Raw genomic sequence first — 18154 nt, 5'->3', positions numbered from 1 at the left:
TGGGATTGAACTATAAATGTTTGTCCCCCTGTAGTATTTCAACATAGCATGTTTAGGCCTGTCACAATAACAAAACATAGATAATATTGTCATTTTAAAGTGCTACTATAGAATTCTTCTCTTTTCCTGCTTCTGGGCTCCCAAAGGAGCTTTAAGACAATGTGCCACAGTAATAATGTACTAGCATAATAATACTATTACAGCATTTTAACGTGAAACTAACTTTTTATTATTGAGAACAGACCATTGGCTTCCAAATTTTAATATTCTAAATAAATAAAACAAATAAAGCACAACCACACTGGGACTCAGTGGGTTTAGAAAAACTGCACCAAATAGTAAACAGACCTTTGTAAAAAAAAAAAAAAAAGAATAAAGTAACAACATATAGATTAAAGTAACATTTACATTAATTCTACTTTTTTTTTTTTTTACTCTGGACACAAAGGCACTTGCAGATTATTTTTTCTGATCATATATGTATATGCTATAAAACACACATTAGCTCAAAAACACACGTGTTCATATAATCACAGACACAGATAGCTCAGCAGGCCAGAGCTTTTGCTATAAATGTATTTTTTAATCTACCTGTCGGACAAATTCCGAGTAAGGAACACCAGCATGTTTACTGTGTGTGGCTTGAGGCAGGATCTCTCTGGGGGAATAATATTCATATTCCATATTCAGCTCTGAAAATAGGGCTGGATGGTCTTGCTTTAAATAAGATCTCTGCTTAGTTTCCACTGTTTTGAAATGTAGTCGTCATACCGGCTCATTTGCCTTGATTGGTTCTCCCCGCTCATTTGGCTTCCTCAGTGTAAATTTATGCACTGGGGGCGCATGGCGGCCACGCTGACACACCGGCTCCAATAGATTGCGTCAGTCAATGTATATGATGTCTATGGTTTAGGCTCTGCGTGCACATGTCGCTGTCTGACAGATTCGTCGGGAGCCAGTTCGTTCTTATGTAAACAAACTCACGCGGAAACCCAGTGGCTGTTATCAATGTCGGCACAAATGATCGCGGTTAAAAAAATAGATCGTATGATAAGTAAACTTAATTATCACGGCAGGCCTAAGAATATTAGTAGATCACAGTTAAAATCATCAATTGTAGTGATGGGCAAATTCAGAAATAAAAGCCCTCCCCCAGGAATTGTTCCAACAGCATGGACATCTCAGGTGCCGGTCCGAGCTGGCTAGAGCTCCCAGGCTGATTTTTTTTTACTTTCTCTGGATGGTTTGACCATCTGTGACTGCAGTAACTCTCTTTTTGAATAGATCACTGATTTTTTAAATTAATAAACTTTTTAATTAAAACAACTATGTAAGCCTGAGGAATGTTGCTGCTGTTCTCTGTCAGACTACTATATTTAGTGCCGTCTGTATATAGTAACTTCACATTTATGACCAATTTTGACTTCCACCCTACAGGAAACAGCTGTGTCCAACACTTGTTGTGATCACAGGGAACCCTGTTAATGATAAAACAATCACTTCTGCTCACGGAGGGCCGTCCCAGGACTCGGACCCTGCTTCCGGTGTGGGGGTCACTGACCAGGGCAGAGGGTCTGGGTGCTCTTCCAGTGCCCCAGCCATAATCGGGCCAGTGGTCCGCACCATCTGCTACATAGCTGCAGAGCTAGTCCGGCTTGTGGGCTGTGTGGAGTCCATGAAGCCTGTGCTACAGTCCTTGTACCACCGCATCCTGCTCTACCCACCCCCACAGCACAGAGTGGAGGCCATCAAGATTATGAAGGAGGTGATACTTTACAGTTTATTTTATTGTAAACCTAGTTTCCCAGTCACAGATGAAGTCTAAACCAAAGCTCAGATGCGAAAACAGTGGCAACTGACCATTTCCATGGCAACATAACCCAGAATTAGGCTTAATAGGTGGCCAGGAAGCTGCCACGGACATTTTAGTGTATCTTGAAAAATTACAGCCTGCCAACTTTTACTGATTATGTTTGGTTTCTGAGTAATACTTTTTTTGGGCATGCAGGCTAATAATCAGGCAGCAGGCCACAGTTGTTGCATATTTCTAATGCTAATCCTCCCCTATTAACTACAGTTACTTAAGCTTACTACAGTTAGGGTAGAAACATACTTGCTGTTTGCCCATGCGTTCGCGTAGACAACCGGCTGCGTTGTAAATGTGACAGAGAACATACTAGCCTATATACAATGAAGGCTTTTACTAGAGGGCAGAGCGTAGAAAGGGCTTTCCACAATGTAAACATGGCAAAGGGCTTCCGGCTTTGAAAAATGCAAAAACATCCCTAGAATGGCTGCACTGCCCCTAGCGGTTTTGTGTGTATTGCACCTCGCGTATGTGTTGTGTTAATTTTTGAAGGACGTGCACGACCTAAGCTCCAAACAGATGCAGGATTTGCAAAGCAGCCATGATGCATACGTGAACGCATAGTTAACAGAAAGTATATCTTTATCTTTACTTTTTACTTTCACATTCTTATCACAACTTATGTGAATTGGCTGTGTTGAGGCAGTATATGCATTTACTGAGAACGCATTTTCTTGTTATGGTCAACAGTGAGCAAGTAAATCAGTATAACCTAGTTTTACCTTTTTGACCTAATATAACTGTTGTGTGAAAAGCTAAAACAAAATCACTAGCCTCAAGTATTACATAATAAACAAAGGTCAGATAAAGTTTTAACACTGACAATTGTGAAAGGTTTAAAAATCATTAAAATTGTCTGTTACTCAGATCCTTGGAAGCCCACAGCGATTGTTTGACCTCGCTGGTCCATGTGTCCTTGAGCCTGATACCAGGAAAAGATCATTTTCAAAACGGAAATCACATCTTGACCTCCTTAAACTGTAAGTGTCTTGCATTAACTTAAAGCATTGCATTTAATTTTGTAACTTTAATAATCCCCCAAACTGAAAATCAAAACAATTACCTGTGTTGTTCCTCAGGGTGATGGATGGGATGACAGAGGCATGTGTGAAGGGAGGTATCGAGGCCTGCTACTCCTCCGTATCCTGTGCTTGTGCCTTACTTAGTGCTCTGGACGAGCTCAGCCATGGACGAGGCTTGCAGCCAGAGCAGGCGCAGCTTCTGCTGAGGCGATTGGATGATTTGAAAGAGGGTGTCGAGTCGGCAAGGGAATCTGTGGAGTTAAATGAGGCTGACTTCCGCTGGCAGCGCCACGTGCTTTCCTCTGAAAATGCTCCCTGGGAGCCGGGTATTCCTGAGCGCAGCCCTGACATCAGCATCAGCGTCACCACAGACACAGGTCAGACCACCCTTGAGGGAGAGCTTAGTCAGACCACTCCAGAGGAGAGCGGTGTGGAGCCACGGTTGCCCTTGCCTTCCTCCTGCAGAGGAGGTGCAGGGGCAGCCCCAGACCTCCCGACATGTGCCCGGGAAAGCAACAGTCCCGATGCTCCAGCCAGCACCGCTCCTCCTGACGTGGTCCAACGCAGCCACGGCCTGGCCTACCCAGACATTACCAACTTTTTGTCGGTGGAGTCCCGGGCACGGTCTCATGGCTCACGCTACAGTGAAAGCAACTTCAGCATGGATGAGCAGGAGCTGTCACGAACCGAATTTGACTCATGCGATCAATACTCTATTGCTGCTGAGAAGGACTCTGGACGCTCCGACGTCTCAGACATGGGCTCAGACAACTGCTCGCTAGCTGACGAGGAGCAAACTCCGCGCGACTGTCCGGGCCACCGATCTCTGCGTACAGCTGCACTCTCTCTCAAACTACTGAAGAACCAAGAGGCGGACCAGCAGAGTGCCCGGCTTTTCGTCCAGTCCCTGGCAGCCCTGCTTCCACGCCTGCTGGCCTCGCACAATGCTGCGACCGTAGATGTCTCACTCCAAAACTTCTCTTCCACCTTCTGCTCTGGCTTGCAAGCAGGTACGTTAGCAAAGAACAGCTACTTTACTTAACAAAGGGCCCTATTCAAATGAAATTTGTTTATTTTCGATTTATAAGTTAATCTACAACATTTTTATTCTTTTTACTATTTTTAATTAGGTTTGAAGGGAGGTTTTCTACATTCAGTTGAGTAATTTAACCTTTATTATCTCTACTCTATTACATGATATCTGTATTTAATCCACTACTGGTAAAATGTATTCAACTGCTTGATAATGTTGCATAACACACGTCCCAATGTTACATGAACTTAATTAAGTTAATGGAGCGGGAACAACAGGTACTTTCAATGTGCCTGAAATTGAACTGAATTTTAAGGTCCAGTGATATAAGCATATGATATAAACATATGATATAAACTGGCTGGGGCTTGGTGGAATCTGTCACAATTGCCCCCTACATTGCCATAAATTCTAGACAGTTTAGCCATGGTTCAATATACCCTATGCACTAGTTTATATTATATTGCCCAGTGTTTAGCACTCACAGAGGATGTATTAATGTGTGCCAATATTGCCTGCCAGGTCTCTCCTAATGTATCTTTCCCAAGGTCTTGAGGCCATACGGTTTTATTTGTGTATACGGATATAATTTTATATAAAGGTACTAAACCAAAACCCTAATTTATTCAACCACTACATATACAGTATAGTCAAAACCTAAAATGCTAAAATGGATAGTAAGAGAGCTTCATCACTTATTACTTACCTCAAGCTCCCATGCCCCATTAACTGCACTCAGGACCAAACAGCCATCTTTCCACTAATGGATGTGTAGGTCCAGCTGCTTGGTTTTCATAGTTCCATACATTTGTCTCCAACATTAATAAATCTTCACTACTCATGGAGCTCCACTGGCTACTAGTTATGGCCTACAAGGTGATGACATAGCAGTCTCCCTCCTGCTTATGTTCCCTCCTGGCTGCTGTGCTCCTCCAGTGAACGTCGCCTAGCTGTATTAAACATAACAACAAACTCTAACACACAAACTACTTCTAATCTCATTCCCTTCTTCCCCTTCTTTCCTTCTTTATTACTCTATTTCCTTTTGACCTCCTTTAGGCACTGTCAAAAACATGTTTTTGCCTTAACTAGTCTCCTCCATTGCTAATGTACCTAGTTATTTGTTAGTTGCTTTGGATAAAAGCATCTGCTAAATGCTATGTAATATAATGTAATTAATGTAAATTTGACGTTTGGTTTAGTGATGTAAGGATCCAACCTGAACCTGGCAAAGTATGCTGTTTTGTCTTTACTGCGAGTGAAAGTATAAACAATCTCAGTATCAGGAAACTGTGCTTGGAGCATTTGTCTTACTCCTCAGTTAGTGTTACTGAACTGGTGCTTTGTGCAGACACCAGAGAGCAGCAGAGATCTGATGCTGGTGCTGGTGCATCCATTGCTAATGTAAGACTCTATGAAATCTGTTTTATTTTTTGGCAAATTTGTTTTTTTTCCCTTTCATTTTTGTTCAGTAACACAAGCTTGTGTAAGTTGAGAGATATATGTGTGGCGCTTTACAGAATTACTAGGCTGAGAGACGCTGTTCTCACGTATTATTTGTGTTTTTGATATATATTATCCATCCTCAAGAACAACCGTGTGTTTATTTAGTGGTATTAGAGTAACCCACTGCTGATGTCAGTTTTACTGTCAATTCTGTGTATTTCCTTAAGATGATTTTCAGCTTGCTCTCCTGATAAATCCATGCTTTCAGTAAGTGATGCCATTTTTGCACCACAACAATGCATGTTATGCAAATCAATGTCAGGGTGTACGATGGGGCCCATGGAGTTGTGGGCATAGTTTTTTTTGTAATATTTAAAGATAAAAATGGAGAACATTTGCTTTTAATCTCATAGGCTCCTGGAGTGTATGCAATTGGCTTTATCTCTCTCTCTCTCTCTCTCCCTGTCTGTGTGTGTGTGTGTTTTAAATATTTACATAACATTTTTATTCACTACTAAAAGTTAGAAGAGGCTGTTTTCTGAGGCTGTAACCAATGCAATAATTTTTGTCTTATTCTTGCATTGCAGGTGGCATCTGCTCTCCTGGCTTCGAGAACAGTGAGAATCTAAGTTGCCAGGCTCTTATGAATGCTGATGGACTGTACTTGGTGTCTTACTATGCCTTGCTCCTAAACCTTAAACTTTGCACATGTGACTACTACCTCCGGAAACCCATGCCTGCCCTGATCACTCTGGTAAGAACAGAAATAAACATCTTTAAAATGTTACTTTTCCCCAGCTTTTGCACCAAGAAGTTTTTCTTTGTAAGGAAGACTATCAAATGAATTCAACAAAATGCATTCCACAACATTAAAACTGTCTGACCTTATGTGCAGCTTGCTACCTAGCTAGGGACTGGCAATCTTCATTAATTGCACATTGCAGTAAGAGCAGAGTGTGAAGGTTCAATTAGCAGAGTAAGAGCACAGGTTTACTCTAAATATTGCAATGCACACAACATTATGGGTGACATACCAGATTTCAAAAGAGGACAAATTGTTGGTGCACATCTTGCTGGCGCATCTGTGACCAAGACAGCAAGTCTTTGTGGTGTATTAAGAGCCACGGTATCCAGGGTAATGTCCGCATCCAACAGGATTAACTGTGGACACAAGAGAAAGCTGTCTGAAAGGGATGTTCAGGTGCTAACCCAGATTGTATCCAAAAAAGATAAAACCACGGCTGCTCAAATCACAGCAGAATTCAATGTGCAGCCCTACTCTCCTGTTTCCACCAGAACTGTGTTTCAGTTTCATTGTCCAACCCCTGTGTGTGTATATATATATTTATATATATATATATATATATATATATATATATATATATATATATATATATATATATATATATATACAGCTTTGGAAAAAAAATAAGACACCACTTCAAAATAATCTGTTTCTTTATAGGTACAGTTGCAAAAAAAAGTATGTAAACCCTTTGGGATTACTTTGATTTCTGCATAAAGTGATCATTAAATGTGTTCAGATCTTCATCTAAGTCACAACAATAGACAAACACAGTCTGATTAAACTAATACCACACAAAAATATGTTTGCATGGTTTTATTGAACACAACTTATGAACATTCACTGTGAGGGTGGAAAAATATGTGAACCTTTGGATTTAGTAACTGGTTGATCCTCCTTTGTGTAACGCCACAGACGGGAGTCAGACGCTCGCGGTAAAAACAAAACAAGGCTTTATTATAAAGCACGTAAGCAGATAGCGTAGTCAGATAACAGGCGTGGGTCAAAGCCAGAAAAACAACCAACCAAAACATCAGAGTCGAATCACAAACCGAAAACGAAACCATTAAACAGAAGCAGAGTTCAATAAACCAGGAAATCACAAAACAAACAGAACAAAAGGATTAGGCAGAAACGTAGTCGAAAAGAACAAAACAAGGGTCATACACGGGTAATACAGACAGGAAAATAACGCTCAGTATATCGCTGGAAATACAGAGAAAATACCTCGCCACACGCGAGACAAACAGACTGATATTTATACTTAAAATTAAATTACAAACACCTGAACACAGTCTAAAATTCCGGTGACGTAGAACGCCCAAGTGAGTCTGAGCGTGTGGTGTTGACAGGTGCATGCTGGGAGGTGTAGTTCCGGACCGGGGATTGTCCATAGACGGGAACGACAGAGTCAGAGAAAGGAACTACAGAGTCTGTGGTAGGCGTGACACTTTGCAGCAAAAACCTCAACCAAATGATTTCTGGAGTTGCAGATCAGACCTGCACAACAGTCAGGAGTAATTTTGGATCATTACTCCTTACAAAACTGTTTCAGTTCAGCAATATTCCTGGGATATCTGGTGTGAATCGCTCTCTTGAGGTCGTGATGCCACAGCATTTCAATTGGGTTGAGGTCAGTACTCTCCAGAAGGCGTATTTTCTTCTGTTGAGGGCGATCGTTGTTGATTTACTTATATGTTTTGGGTTGTCCTGTTGATGATGCCCCTCCACTGTGTTTCACAGTTGGAATGAGGTTTTGATGATGGTGTGCTGTGCCTTTTTTCCTCCACACATAGCGATGTCTGTTCTTCTGTCCACAGTATATTTTGCCAGTAGTGGAACATCTATGTGCTCTTTAGAAACCTTCAAACGTGCAGCATTTTTTTTTTGGACAGCAGTGGTTTCCTCCGTGGTGTCCTCCCGTGAACTCCATTCTTGTTTAATGTTTTCCTTATTGTAGATTTGTCAACAAAAATGTTAGCATGTGCCAGAGATTTCTGTAAGTCTTCAGCTGAGATTTTAGGATTCTTCCTCACCTCATTGATCACTCTGTGCTGTGCTCTTGCAGTCATCTTTAAAGGACGACCACGCCTAGAGAGAGTAGCAACAGTGCTGAACTTTCTCCATTTGTAGACCGTCTGTGTTACCGTGGACACAACATCAAGGTTATTAGAGATACTTTTGTAACCCTTTCCAGCTTCTTGCAAGTAAACGATTTTTGAACCTAGAACTTCTGAGAGCTCTTTTGTGCGAGGCATGATTCACACCAAGCAATGCTTCTTAAGCAAACTCAAAACTGGTGTGTGTTTTATAGGACAGGACAACTTTAACCAACACATCAATTGCATCCTGGCTCCAATTAGCTCTTGGGAATGTCATTAGCCTAGGGGTTCCCATACTTTTTTCCTCCTCAATATGAATGTTAACATGTTGTGTTCAAGGAAACCATGCAAACATATATATATTTTTTTGTGTTTTATTAGTTTAAGCAGACTGTGTTTGTCTATTGTTGTGACTAAGATGAAGATCAGAACACATTTAATGACCAATTCATGCGGAAATCCAACTAATCCCAAAGGGGTCGCATACTATTTGAGTTTACTGTTTGAGTAAAGTGAACATTGTGGTTTTAATCTATAAACTACTGACAACATTTCTCCCAAATTCCGATGAGAAATCAAATGAACAAAAAAGTTGCAGTGCTTTTAAACCTCAAGTAATGTAAAGAAAACAAGTTCATATTTATTTAGAAACAACAACAATATAAAAGTTTTATCTAAGGAAGAGTTCCGAATTAATCATTGGTAGAATAACCCAATTTTTTTTTTATCACAGCTTTCATGTGTCTCGGCATGCTCTCCACCAGGCTTTTGGGTGACCTTATGCTACTTCTGGCACAAAAAATTCAAGCTATCTTCATCTCTATTACATTCCAGGGTGTTCAGTTCGGTTCAGGGCTGGAGAGTGGCCATGACACTGTCTTGATCTGGTGGTCCTTCATCCACACCTTAATTGATCTAGCTGTGTGGAATTGAGCATTGTCCTGCTGGAAAAAACAGTCCTCAGGGTTGGGAAACGTTGCCAGAGCCAAAGGAAGCAAGTGTTTTTTCCAGGATAACCTTGTATGTGGCTTGATTTATGCGTCATTTGCAAAGACCAAACTGTCCAATTCCAGCCTTGCTGATCCTCCTCACCGATCCTCCACCAAATTTCACAGTGGGTGCACCTCTGTAGCTCTCCATCTAAACATTTGAAGGCCAGGTGTTGAGTAAAGCTGAACATTGGACTAATCTGAGAAAATGATCTTACTCCAGTCCTCTGTAGTCCAACTCTATTTATAGGTCACTTGATGTCATCCTGTGGTTACTGACTGACATTCAAATAAGTTGACAGTCAATCTCCTGAACCCCATTGAAAAACCTCTTAATGTAATCATGTAAGATGTAAGTTGGTCACAGGCCATCAAATCTTAACTGCTTGAATTTTTGTGCCAGGAGTGGAATAAGGTCACCCAAAAGCCGTGTGAAAGACTTGCGGAGAGCATGCCAAGATGCATGAAAGCTGTGAATAAAAATGAGGGTAATTCCACCAAATATTGATTTCTCCTAAAACATTACCATTGTTATTTCTAAATGAAAATTAACCTTTTTTGTGTTATTTAAGGTTTTGAAGCACTGTAGCATTTTCATTATTTTGACCATTTCTCATTTTCTGCAAATAAGTGCTCTAAATGACAATATTTGTATTTGGAATTTGGGAGAAATGTTGTCTGTAGTTTATAATCTATAATAGTAAGTAATATAACATAAGTATAAGTATAAGTAACAGTTTTCTATACCAGTTTTTATACCTATATGGCCTTGCTGTCTCTGGGCGGATAGATGGCGCTCTTTTCCCATATCACTCCAAAGTACCAGGTGTCATATATAGGTGTATATATACAGTATATATAAAAAGTGTGTGTATGTGTGTATATAAAAGTGTGTGTGTGTGTGTGTGTGTGTGTGTGTGTATATATATATATATATATATATATATATATATATATATATACATAAGAGACTTCAAAATATAGTAAAATCTTATTTTTTCCAGAGCTGTATATATTAAGGGTGTGCCATATTGTATCGTACTCAATAATATCGCCTACATCTTTGAATATTGTGAATGATATACCCTGAAATATCGAGACATATTACCCACCTCTAATTATCACATTAGGGTACTACTTTTTTACTCTTTTTAGCAAAAGATAAATTCAAACTGTCCTCATTTTCTATTACATATCTACTAGAGACAGGTTATATGTCCAGTATAATTTATTTTACTTTAATCCTGGATATATTGAGATGTTTAGAGTGCATTATTATTAGTCACTTCAAACTGCAGTGTTAATATATTTAAACAGGGCTATTCTACGCTGTGTTTCCACACAGTGCTCCGCAGCGCCTCTAGCGGTATGGCGATATGAGAAAAATGCATACCGGTTCTAAACTAAAGCACCGAATGAACCAGTATACTACCCAGCATTAGGTGTGCTATATCATATCGTATGCAATCATACAATTTTGTATGTATTTTTTTTATCTTGTTCACAATCAGATCAAATAAGGACTTATAATAGACCAATGCAACTTAAACCACAACATTTTTTCTAAAATATCAACAAATGTGATTTTCTTATTGACAAAATAATTCAACCCCCTTAAAGATTACCACTCTCAGGAACAGAAGTTTCAATCAGGTGTTTTTTTTTAATCAGGCAGGTTAGATACTCAGTTCCTTCTAGTTTATTTTGTCATTGCAACATAGTAAAGTCCAGGAAGTGGTCAAAGAAGTGTAGAGAGGAGGTAATTGGTCTTCATAAGCAAGGATATGGATATGATGTAAATGTTTAATGTAAATAAAAAGATATCAAATACATTAATTATTTCAAGAGACGTTAGTAAAATAATTCGTTTAAAGCTAAAGGCAGAGTTGAAACGCTATCTGTGTGTGGCAGAAAGAGGATGGTGACGGGAACTGCTGTCTGGTATCTGAAAAACAAAAGGTGGAGAAAAATCTCCGTCTGACAGCTGAGGAACTACAACAGGACTTGTCAGAGGAAGGTTCTCAGAGGTACTCAGGTTTCGGCCCAGATTTAGAGATGAAGGCCTCCATGCCAGCACTCCCAAGTGGACCCCTTGCTGACTCCAAAGATGACTCCAGCATGACAAAAACAAAGTGGACAAGCAAAAAAGGTTTTGGAATACTTTTCTCTGGAGCAGCGAGACAAAATTGGAACTCTTTGGCCTATGACTCAGCGATATGTCTGGAGAATGTGTGGAAGGTACCATGACTTCAGTTAACTATCAAGAGGGTCTTGGTCTAAATCTATGTTAGTGAGCACTATTTCTTTGCTGGGATAAACCGTCCACCAGTCACAGGTTTGGCATATCAAGATTCTGATAAATAGTCATTGGTATTACACAGGTGTACCTTGGGCCACTCTAAAATGGGCGGTTTTACAGTATTGTGAGAATCTAGGGGTTGTGACCAGCATTTGACTTTTAATTGTCTCCTGTGGAATGCTGGTTCTCTCTTCTTTAATGGCTGTGCAAAGTATTTGGCCAGGAACTTGAACCTGCTGTCATATATGCAGATCCAGTGCTTCCCAAGGACCTGGGTACAGATCTTTGCAACATGGTGCCGTGCATTATCATGCTCCAACATAAGGTTATGTTCATGTGCACAACAATGGGCCACAGGTTCTCGTTACGGTATCTCTGTACATTCAAAATTCCATCCAACAAATTGCAGCTGTGTTCATTGTCCATAAAATATGCCTGCCCATACCATAACATTCACAACATTGATATTAGCAAACCGCACACCCATGCAATGTTGTACATGCAGTCTGTCGTCTCTAATCTGCCCTTTACAGTGAAAAATGGGACTCATCTGTAAAGAGAACACCCCTCTATTGTGACAGACAATCAAAAGTGAGCGTTTTTTTTCCCCTCAACTCGATTTTGATGACAAACTGCAGTCAGGTGGGGCCCCCATTAGGACAATGAGCATGCAGATGAGCTTCCCTGAGACGGTTCCTGACAGATTGTGCAGATATTCTTTGGTTATGTAAACCGATTTTTACAGAAGCTGTCCAGGTGGCTGGTCGCTCTCTCAAAACCTGCAATATCTGTGGCATTGTGCTTCGTGAAAAAAATGCACATTTTATAGTGGCCAGCCCATAATATACAGTACCTGTGTAATAATCACTGCTGAGTGCTATATGTAGGATAATAAGTCTGTTGGGTGAAGTATAAAGTAAAGTGCAGGGTGCAGAGTTTGTATAGGTAGCAGTTGGGTGGAACACTGTTCTACTGGCTGTTCCACAGCCTGGTCGCCTGGGGGAAGAAGCTATCTTGGAACCGACTGGTTCTGGTCTTCAAGCTTCTGAACCTCTTTTCACTTTGCAGCTGTGAGAACAGGGAGTGGCTTGGGGTCCTTCATTATAGTTCTCGATTTCCTCAAGCAGTGGTTAGTCCAGAAGTCCAGAAGGTAAGGGAGCTGAACCCTGGTGATGTTCTGCGCTGTAGGTGTACAGGGAGTACAGGAGCGGGCTGAGCACACAGCTCTGATATCCTCCTCACTGACCCTCAACATTAGAGGCTGTGATGTTGCCCATCCTAACCACCTGCCGTCGGTCCGTCAGGAAGTTCAGGATCTTGCTCAACAGTGTGCTGTTCAGGTCCCAGAGCTTGACGTCGAGCCTCAAGGGAACGATAGTGTAGCGGGCTCAGTGGTTTAATACCTGGTGCTAATTGAGATGTTGAAATATTTTTTAATTGGGCGCCAGTTATTAAATTAATTTAATTAGATTAATCAATTAATTAATTAATTGATTAATCAAATTAATTAATAACACAAGACATCTCAGGGTGTGGTTTCTACAGGTAACAGAAATTTTCATAACCAAGTTATCCAGAAAAACACACTGAAATGACAGGTTTTGTAAAATAAAAGTATTTATTAAATCACACAGATATGAGTAAATAATTCATTAAAAAGTCATAAATGTAGCCATTAGCTATCAAATCATAGTGTAGAATGATAAATGAGAAATAAAAGAACAAACACGTTATAATGCTGATATGAAAGGAATAAAGATTAATATAACTATTAAGTGAGTATTTCTAAATAAGGATCTAAGGCATTTTAAGTCTACGAAACCAATTCTTATTTCCAACCAAGCCACTCAAAATGAGTCATCTATACTAAAGACGCTCTATTAAAGACCTGACCCAGACCATGACCAACAGAACACCATCTGCCGAAAGATTAAACCCAGCTCTGCCTTACTCTGAGTTGTTGAAGTGGGCCTTGGTGACGTCCGCCTGGGTTGGTCGTCTGATGCTTCACCCCGAAAAAGGATCACGTGAGCCTGCCTGCAGGGTGGGTTGACTTCCTGTGTCAGCACGGAGCCCCATGAGAACCCACAGGGAAATCCCTTCGCTCTCAGCTGGCTTGCTGGTGGCCTCCGGACCGCAGGTTTCTGGGTTGGATCTGGCGGATCTCTTTTTCAGCTGTACTTTAGCTAAACTTAGATGGAATAATGCTTGGCTTCGTAGATTGTAAAATAACCTTAGATATTTTAACTAGGATAGCTAAGATTAATATACTTGAAGATTAAATGCGCTAGTCTAAGAAAACTAACTTAAGATGACTAAACTAACAGTCTATCCTTTCTCCATCTCTGGGCTCCCTAACCTCTCTCCTCTAACTGTTTTCCTCAACTCATCTTCTCCAACTCCTTCTCTAACTGCTCTGACCTGAACTCCCAAAACTCAACTGGCAACTGAACTGTGTCTGCCCAGTTTACTATTAGACTCTGTGGCCTGTTTGGCCCTTGAGCTCCGATTGGCTCTGTGGCCCAAGTGTCTGTGTTTTGATTGGTCTAGGAGCAATTTCAAACTTTGGTGGGGATTCACAAAGGGCCATAAAACCCCCCCTCGCTCACATGGTCAGCATGCTTCAGAATTTTTCTAATAGATCAAACCAAAAGAAAACTCAATTAAACAATGGATCAAAATACATTTTTCAGCATATCAGTTTGTGATGATAAATTCAGGAAACACAATCTTACAATTGAATCACAATAAATGTAATATATATATATTGCCCACAAACAGTTTTGTAATACTCAAGATAATCTTAGAAATACAATGATGGATGGTACTCTGTCAGAAAGAGATCAAGAGTCATGATATTATTTAAACCCAATTAAATCACTTAAAAGAAAATACATGATTAAACCACTGATAACCAAATAAAGCTATATTATCAAATGCTAATTAAACCTTGTTGATTCAGACTTGAATGTGTAGGAGAATTCAATCAGGACACATCCAAACACATATACCATATACCAGACACATATACCATTATTTAGTAAACATTCTATAAAACACCTTTTTTATATAGTCAATATATATGTATTTTAAGCAAAATCTTCTTAGTGAGAAATTCCTCCCCTTTGCTGAATGCTTAGATAAGCGGCTGGCATCGGAATTTACGACGGTGGGGGAGGTTGGTGAACAGAGAGCAGAGAGTCTCACTTACAAACGGTCAATGGAATTTCCAAGCTTAGAACATTTCTCTTAATTTCATTAATCTTATTTCTAAGTGATTGCAGAAGTAACTAGGCACAAACCCCTAAATTGGTACAACATTTGGTGAATTAACAATTTCCAAGGCATTAATTAAGTTTTGACACTCTCTTAAGTCCGCAGTCCCGTCCTAGTGATGCAAATGTTGCAAATGTGTTGCAAATGTTCCAAATGTTTACATTAACTCCGAGGTTTATGACTTGGAGGAATGTAAACAGAATTTTACCCTAAACTCGCATTTAGGGCTCTCGGGCGAGGCTGAGTGAAGAAATAGTCAGTAAATGTCATTTTGAAATTTAAGGTTGTTTGAAAAAAAAAGATTACTCCAAGGTTTTTTTAGAGTGTTCTGGGTTCGAAGTTTCCTTATAGGCCGTAAAGTGGGGGTAGTGTGTGTTTGTGTCCAAGCAATGAAGAAATCCTCTGGTTAATCCACTACATTCCCCCCCCATCGATCGATGGGCCACTGGACGTTGGGTCATCGGTCGATGTCAACGTGGATTTCTGTAGACAGAGCATGTTAGGGTACATCTTTCATGCAATTGGTGTCTTGTTGGTCATGCTTTCTTAAGACAATCTACTACAAGGTCGCTGACAGAGTTTTTGGTCTAATGGATATACAATTTCTCTGATGATCAGTTTTTTTTTTTGTTGTAGCTATTGGCTTTTGGTTCTGAATAAAATAGTTAATTTAATGTGATAGTGTGGCAACAAGCATAGGAAAGGGTCACAAATAGTTTGCTAGCTATTTGTTCCTTTATAACTTTATCAAGACAACCTACCCATAAGGTATGCTTCAATAATTAGCCACTACTTAGTCAACAATTGAGAACAATATAGCGGAGCAAACGTAGTCAGAAGGGAAACAAAATATGTTTTGGGCACCTGAAGAGAGGAGAAAGAAAGAAAAAAAAAAATTGGCACCCCCCCTTCTCCACGTATTTATTATACTGCTATGCTAATGGTTTGAAATGGTGATTCAAACTCTAGGTTTAACAAAATATCCAATTTGTTGTGGGTTATGCTACTCGGATAGGTGAGTTCCAGACAATGAATGTGTGGTACGTTCTCAATTTAACAATTGCGTCAGGCCAGAAAATGGTGGACAATGAACACTCAGTGTGTCTAAGTATTTGGCCCAGTATTATGATTTAACCTAGGGCATTATTGGTCCCGACTTGTCCCATGGGGCTTTTGCATAGTTTAATTGGGTTACAGTGAACTTGTTTGAGAATCAGTTTAATAAAACACTGACGATGCGGGATCTGGTTCCAGATGCGAGGCAGTTTGTCTGCCTCTGCATGAGGACCAAACCAATGAGACCTGAGCTCGCGAATTGTTTTGCCAGTGCTGTGCTGGGACCTCACCAGTAGCTTGTCAGCAGTGTAGCACAATGGTTGGTATCCAAGCGTGCTTTTTCCCAGTTTTGGGTGTTTCCGCAGTTCACCGCTAGAACGGTGAGATATACCAACACCTGAGAAAGTGTGGTTCAGCGAAAAAGTTGTGGCCTGAGCCATTTCAATAGGGTCTGGGGGACGTCCCCCCCATCTGGCAAATGCACCTGCCACAGTGATGAGATGTTTGTTCCTTCGGACAAATTTCATGAGTCTTTCGACCCAATCCATTTGTGGAATTGGCCATATACCACACAGATCTTCTGAAGATTGGGGCTGAAAACACACTAGCCTTTTTCCAACAAGTGGCAGATATGTCAATTGTGGGAATGCTTGGTGTGTTTCCCCCATCATTTTGTGGTCCACCCATAGGTGATCGAGGGCCTGGGCCAGGCTCTCCCCCCCATGGCGCTGAGGCACCACGAATGAAGATGAAGCGTGTGTATCTGGGGCATAAACAAACAGGCCCTTGAGCATCCTGAAAGACGCACAGTAAGTGGCAAGTGGATCAAGTTGAAATGCCAGTGTTCTGAAAGAAGTGTTGCCACATGCACCAATTGTCATGTTAACTTTCCATTTGATCTGAGCATTCCGAAAAGCACATCCATCTGTGTAGATGGTGGGAATGTTTTTACATTCATAAGAATCCAAGGGACTGTGTTTGTCTGGAACCACTGGTGCAGGAACAAGAAGAGAACAATCCTTTTGGTGCACGAACAGAGGATCACAGTTAGTCCGTGGCAAGGAACCTGCAGGTGGTCTGTGAACAGCTGACTTGTCAGCCCATGGAACAAAGATTTCACCGTTGACCGTTGTGTTAAGAGTGAATGACTTTCCAGCTTTTGGGTTGTACTCATCTACAGCCATAGAGAGAGTCAATGCCCATGAACAGGTGTTTTGTTTTAGAGTCATGCTAGGGGACTCTGAAGATGGTGGTTTCAGAATCCTGACTGTGAGCTTCTCATTGATTCCCGTGGAATTTGAAGGTTCAATGAGCTTGTGTGGCTCAATGTTGCTAGCAACATGATAGCATTGAACTCTATCCTGTGCCTTAGGACAGGGCAGGGGTTCGCAAACCTGTGCCCAGATTCTACGATGCTGAAAGTCAATCAATGGTTTGAACCGGTCAAGGAGGTCTTTGCCAAAGAGCAATGGGACGTTCTCCAATGGAGAAATGTGAATTGGATGGGTGAGACTCATTGGACCGATGGCAACGTGCACCAGGGCTGCTGAATGCAGAGTGATACCAGTGTGCGAATATGGTCGAAGGTGAAGAGCACACTTTTTCAGAGGTATCTCTTTGTTGTTTCGGCGGGCTTTCGCCCTCACCTGGTCAAAAAGTGAATTTGACATTAAAGAAATGTCTGACCCCGTGTCCAAAAGAGCTTCATACCCGAACACATCTTCCAGCCAGGTGGCTAGGTAGAATTTTGGTGTTGAACCTTTCTCGGTTAAGAAACCCAAGAAATGTTTAGGTGGTGGATCCTCCAGGCTGAGGGAAGAAGCTTCCTCAGTGTGGTTGTTTTCAGCGTCTGGCTGTACCAAGGCTGCATTGGGGTGGGTGGATTTCGCACCCCCCCAAGCAGGTTGATCTGGAGCATGGACAATTGGCAAGAATTCAGATTCAGCATTGTCCTGCTTGCGTTTTTCGTTACGAAATTGTCTGAGCAGACTGCCGTCTTTAGTGCTCAGGTTAGTTGGATATGTCTCATCCTTGTGCCCTTTAGGTGGACACCAACGTTTGTGGTGCTTTGGGCTCTTTCTCCTGAGCGGAGATTGAAGTTTGCTGGAGCTCTGTGCTCGAGCATGGTGCTGTGAGTGTTTGCCATTCCAACTGCGTTTTATCCTACCTTTCTTTCGATAGGAGGGCTTTTGGTCACTTTGCTTGGCCCAATGTAGGGACGAGCGACGCCAAGAGTGGAACACTCTCTGGTTTTTGTGG

The 18154-nt window shown here is 41.0% G+C and overlaps 1 protein-coding gene across 3 annotated transcripts in view; it reads left to right on the top strand.

Annotated features, from left to right (window-relative positions):
* arfgef3 (ARFGEF family member 3) overlaps positions 1 to 18154 on the top strand; it is a 150691-nt gene that overhangs the window by 51750 nt on the left and 80787 nt on the right. For all 3 annotated transcript variants that reach the window (XM_049481296.1, XM_049481297.1, XM_049481295.1), the window contains exons 10-13: positions 1438 to 1765; positions 2735 to 2847; positions 2947 to 3899; positions 5956 to 6122. In XM_049481296.1, coding sequence (XP_049337253.1) covers positions 1438 to 1765; positions 2735 to 2847; positions 2947 to 3899; positions 5956 to 6122 — 1561 coding nt within the window. The remainder of the gene's footprint in view (positions 1 to 1437; positions 1766 to 2734; positions 2848 to 2946; positions 3900 to 5955; positions 6123 to 18154) is intronic.

This window comes from Astyanax mexicanus, chromosome 7 (genome assembly GCF_023375975.1).
Source record: "Astyanax mexicanus isolate ESR-SI-001 chromosome 7, AstMex3_surface, whole genome shotgun sequence".
NCBI classification, from domain to species: Eukaryota; Metazoa; Chordata; class Actinopteri; order Characiformes; family Acestrorhamphidae; genus Astyanax; species Astyanax mexicanus.
Note: the sequence above shows the minus strand (reverse complement) of the source record. Positions and strands in the feature narration are given on the sequence as shown.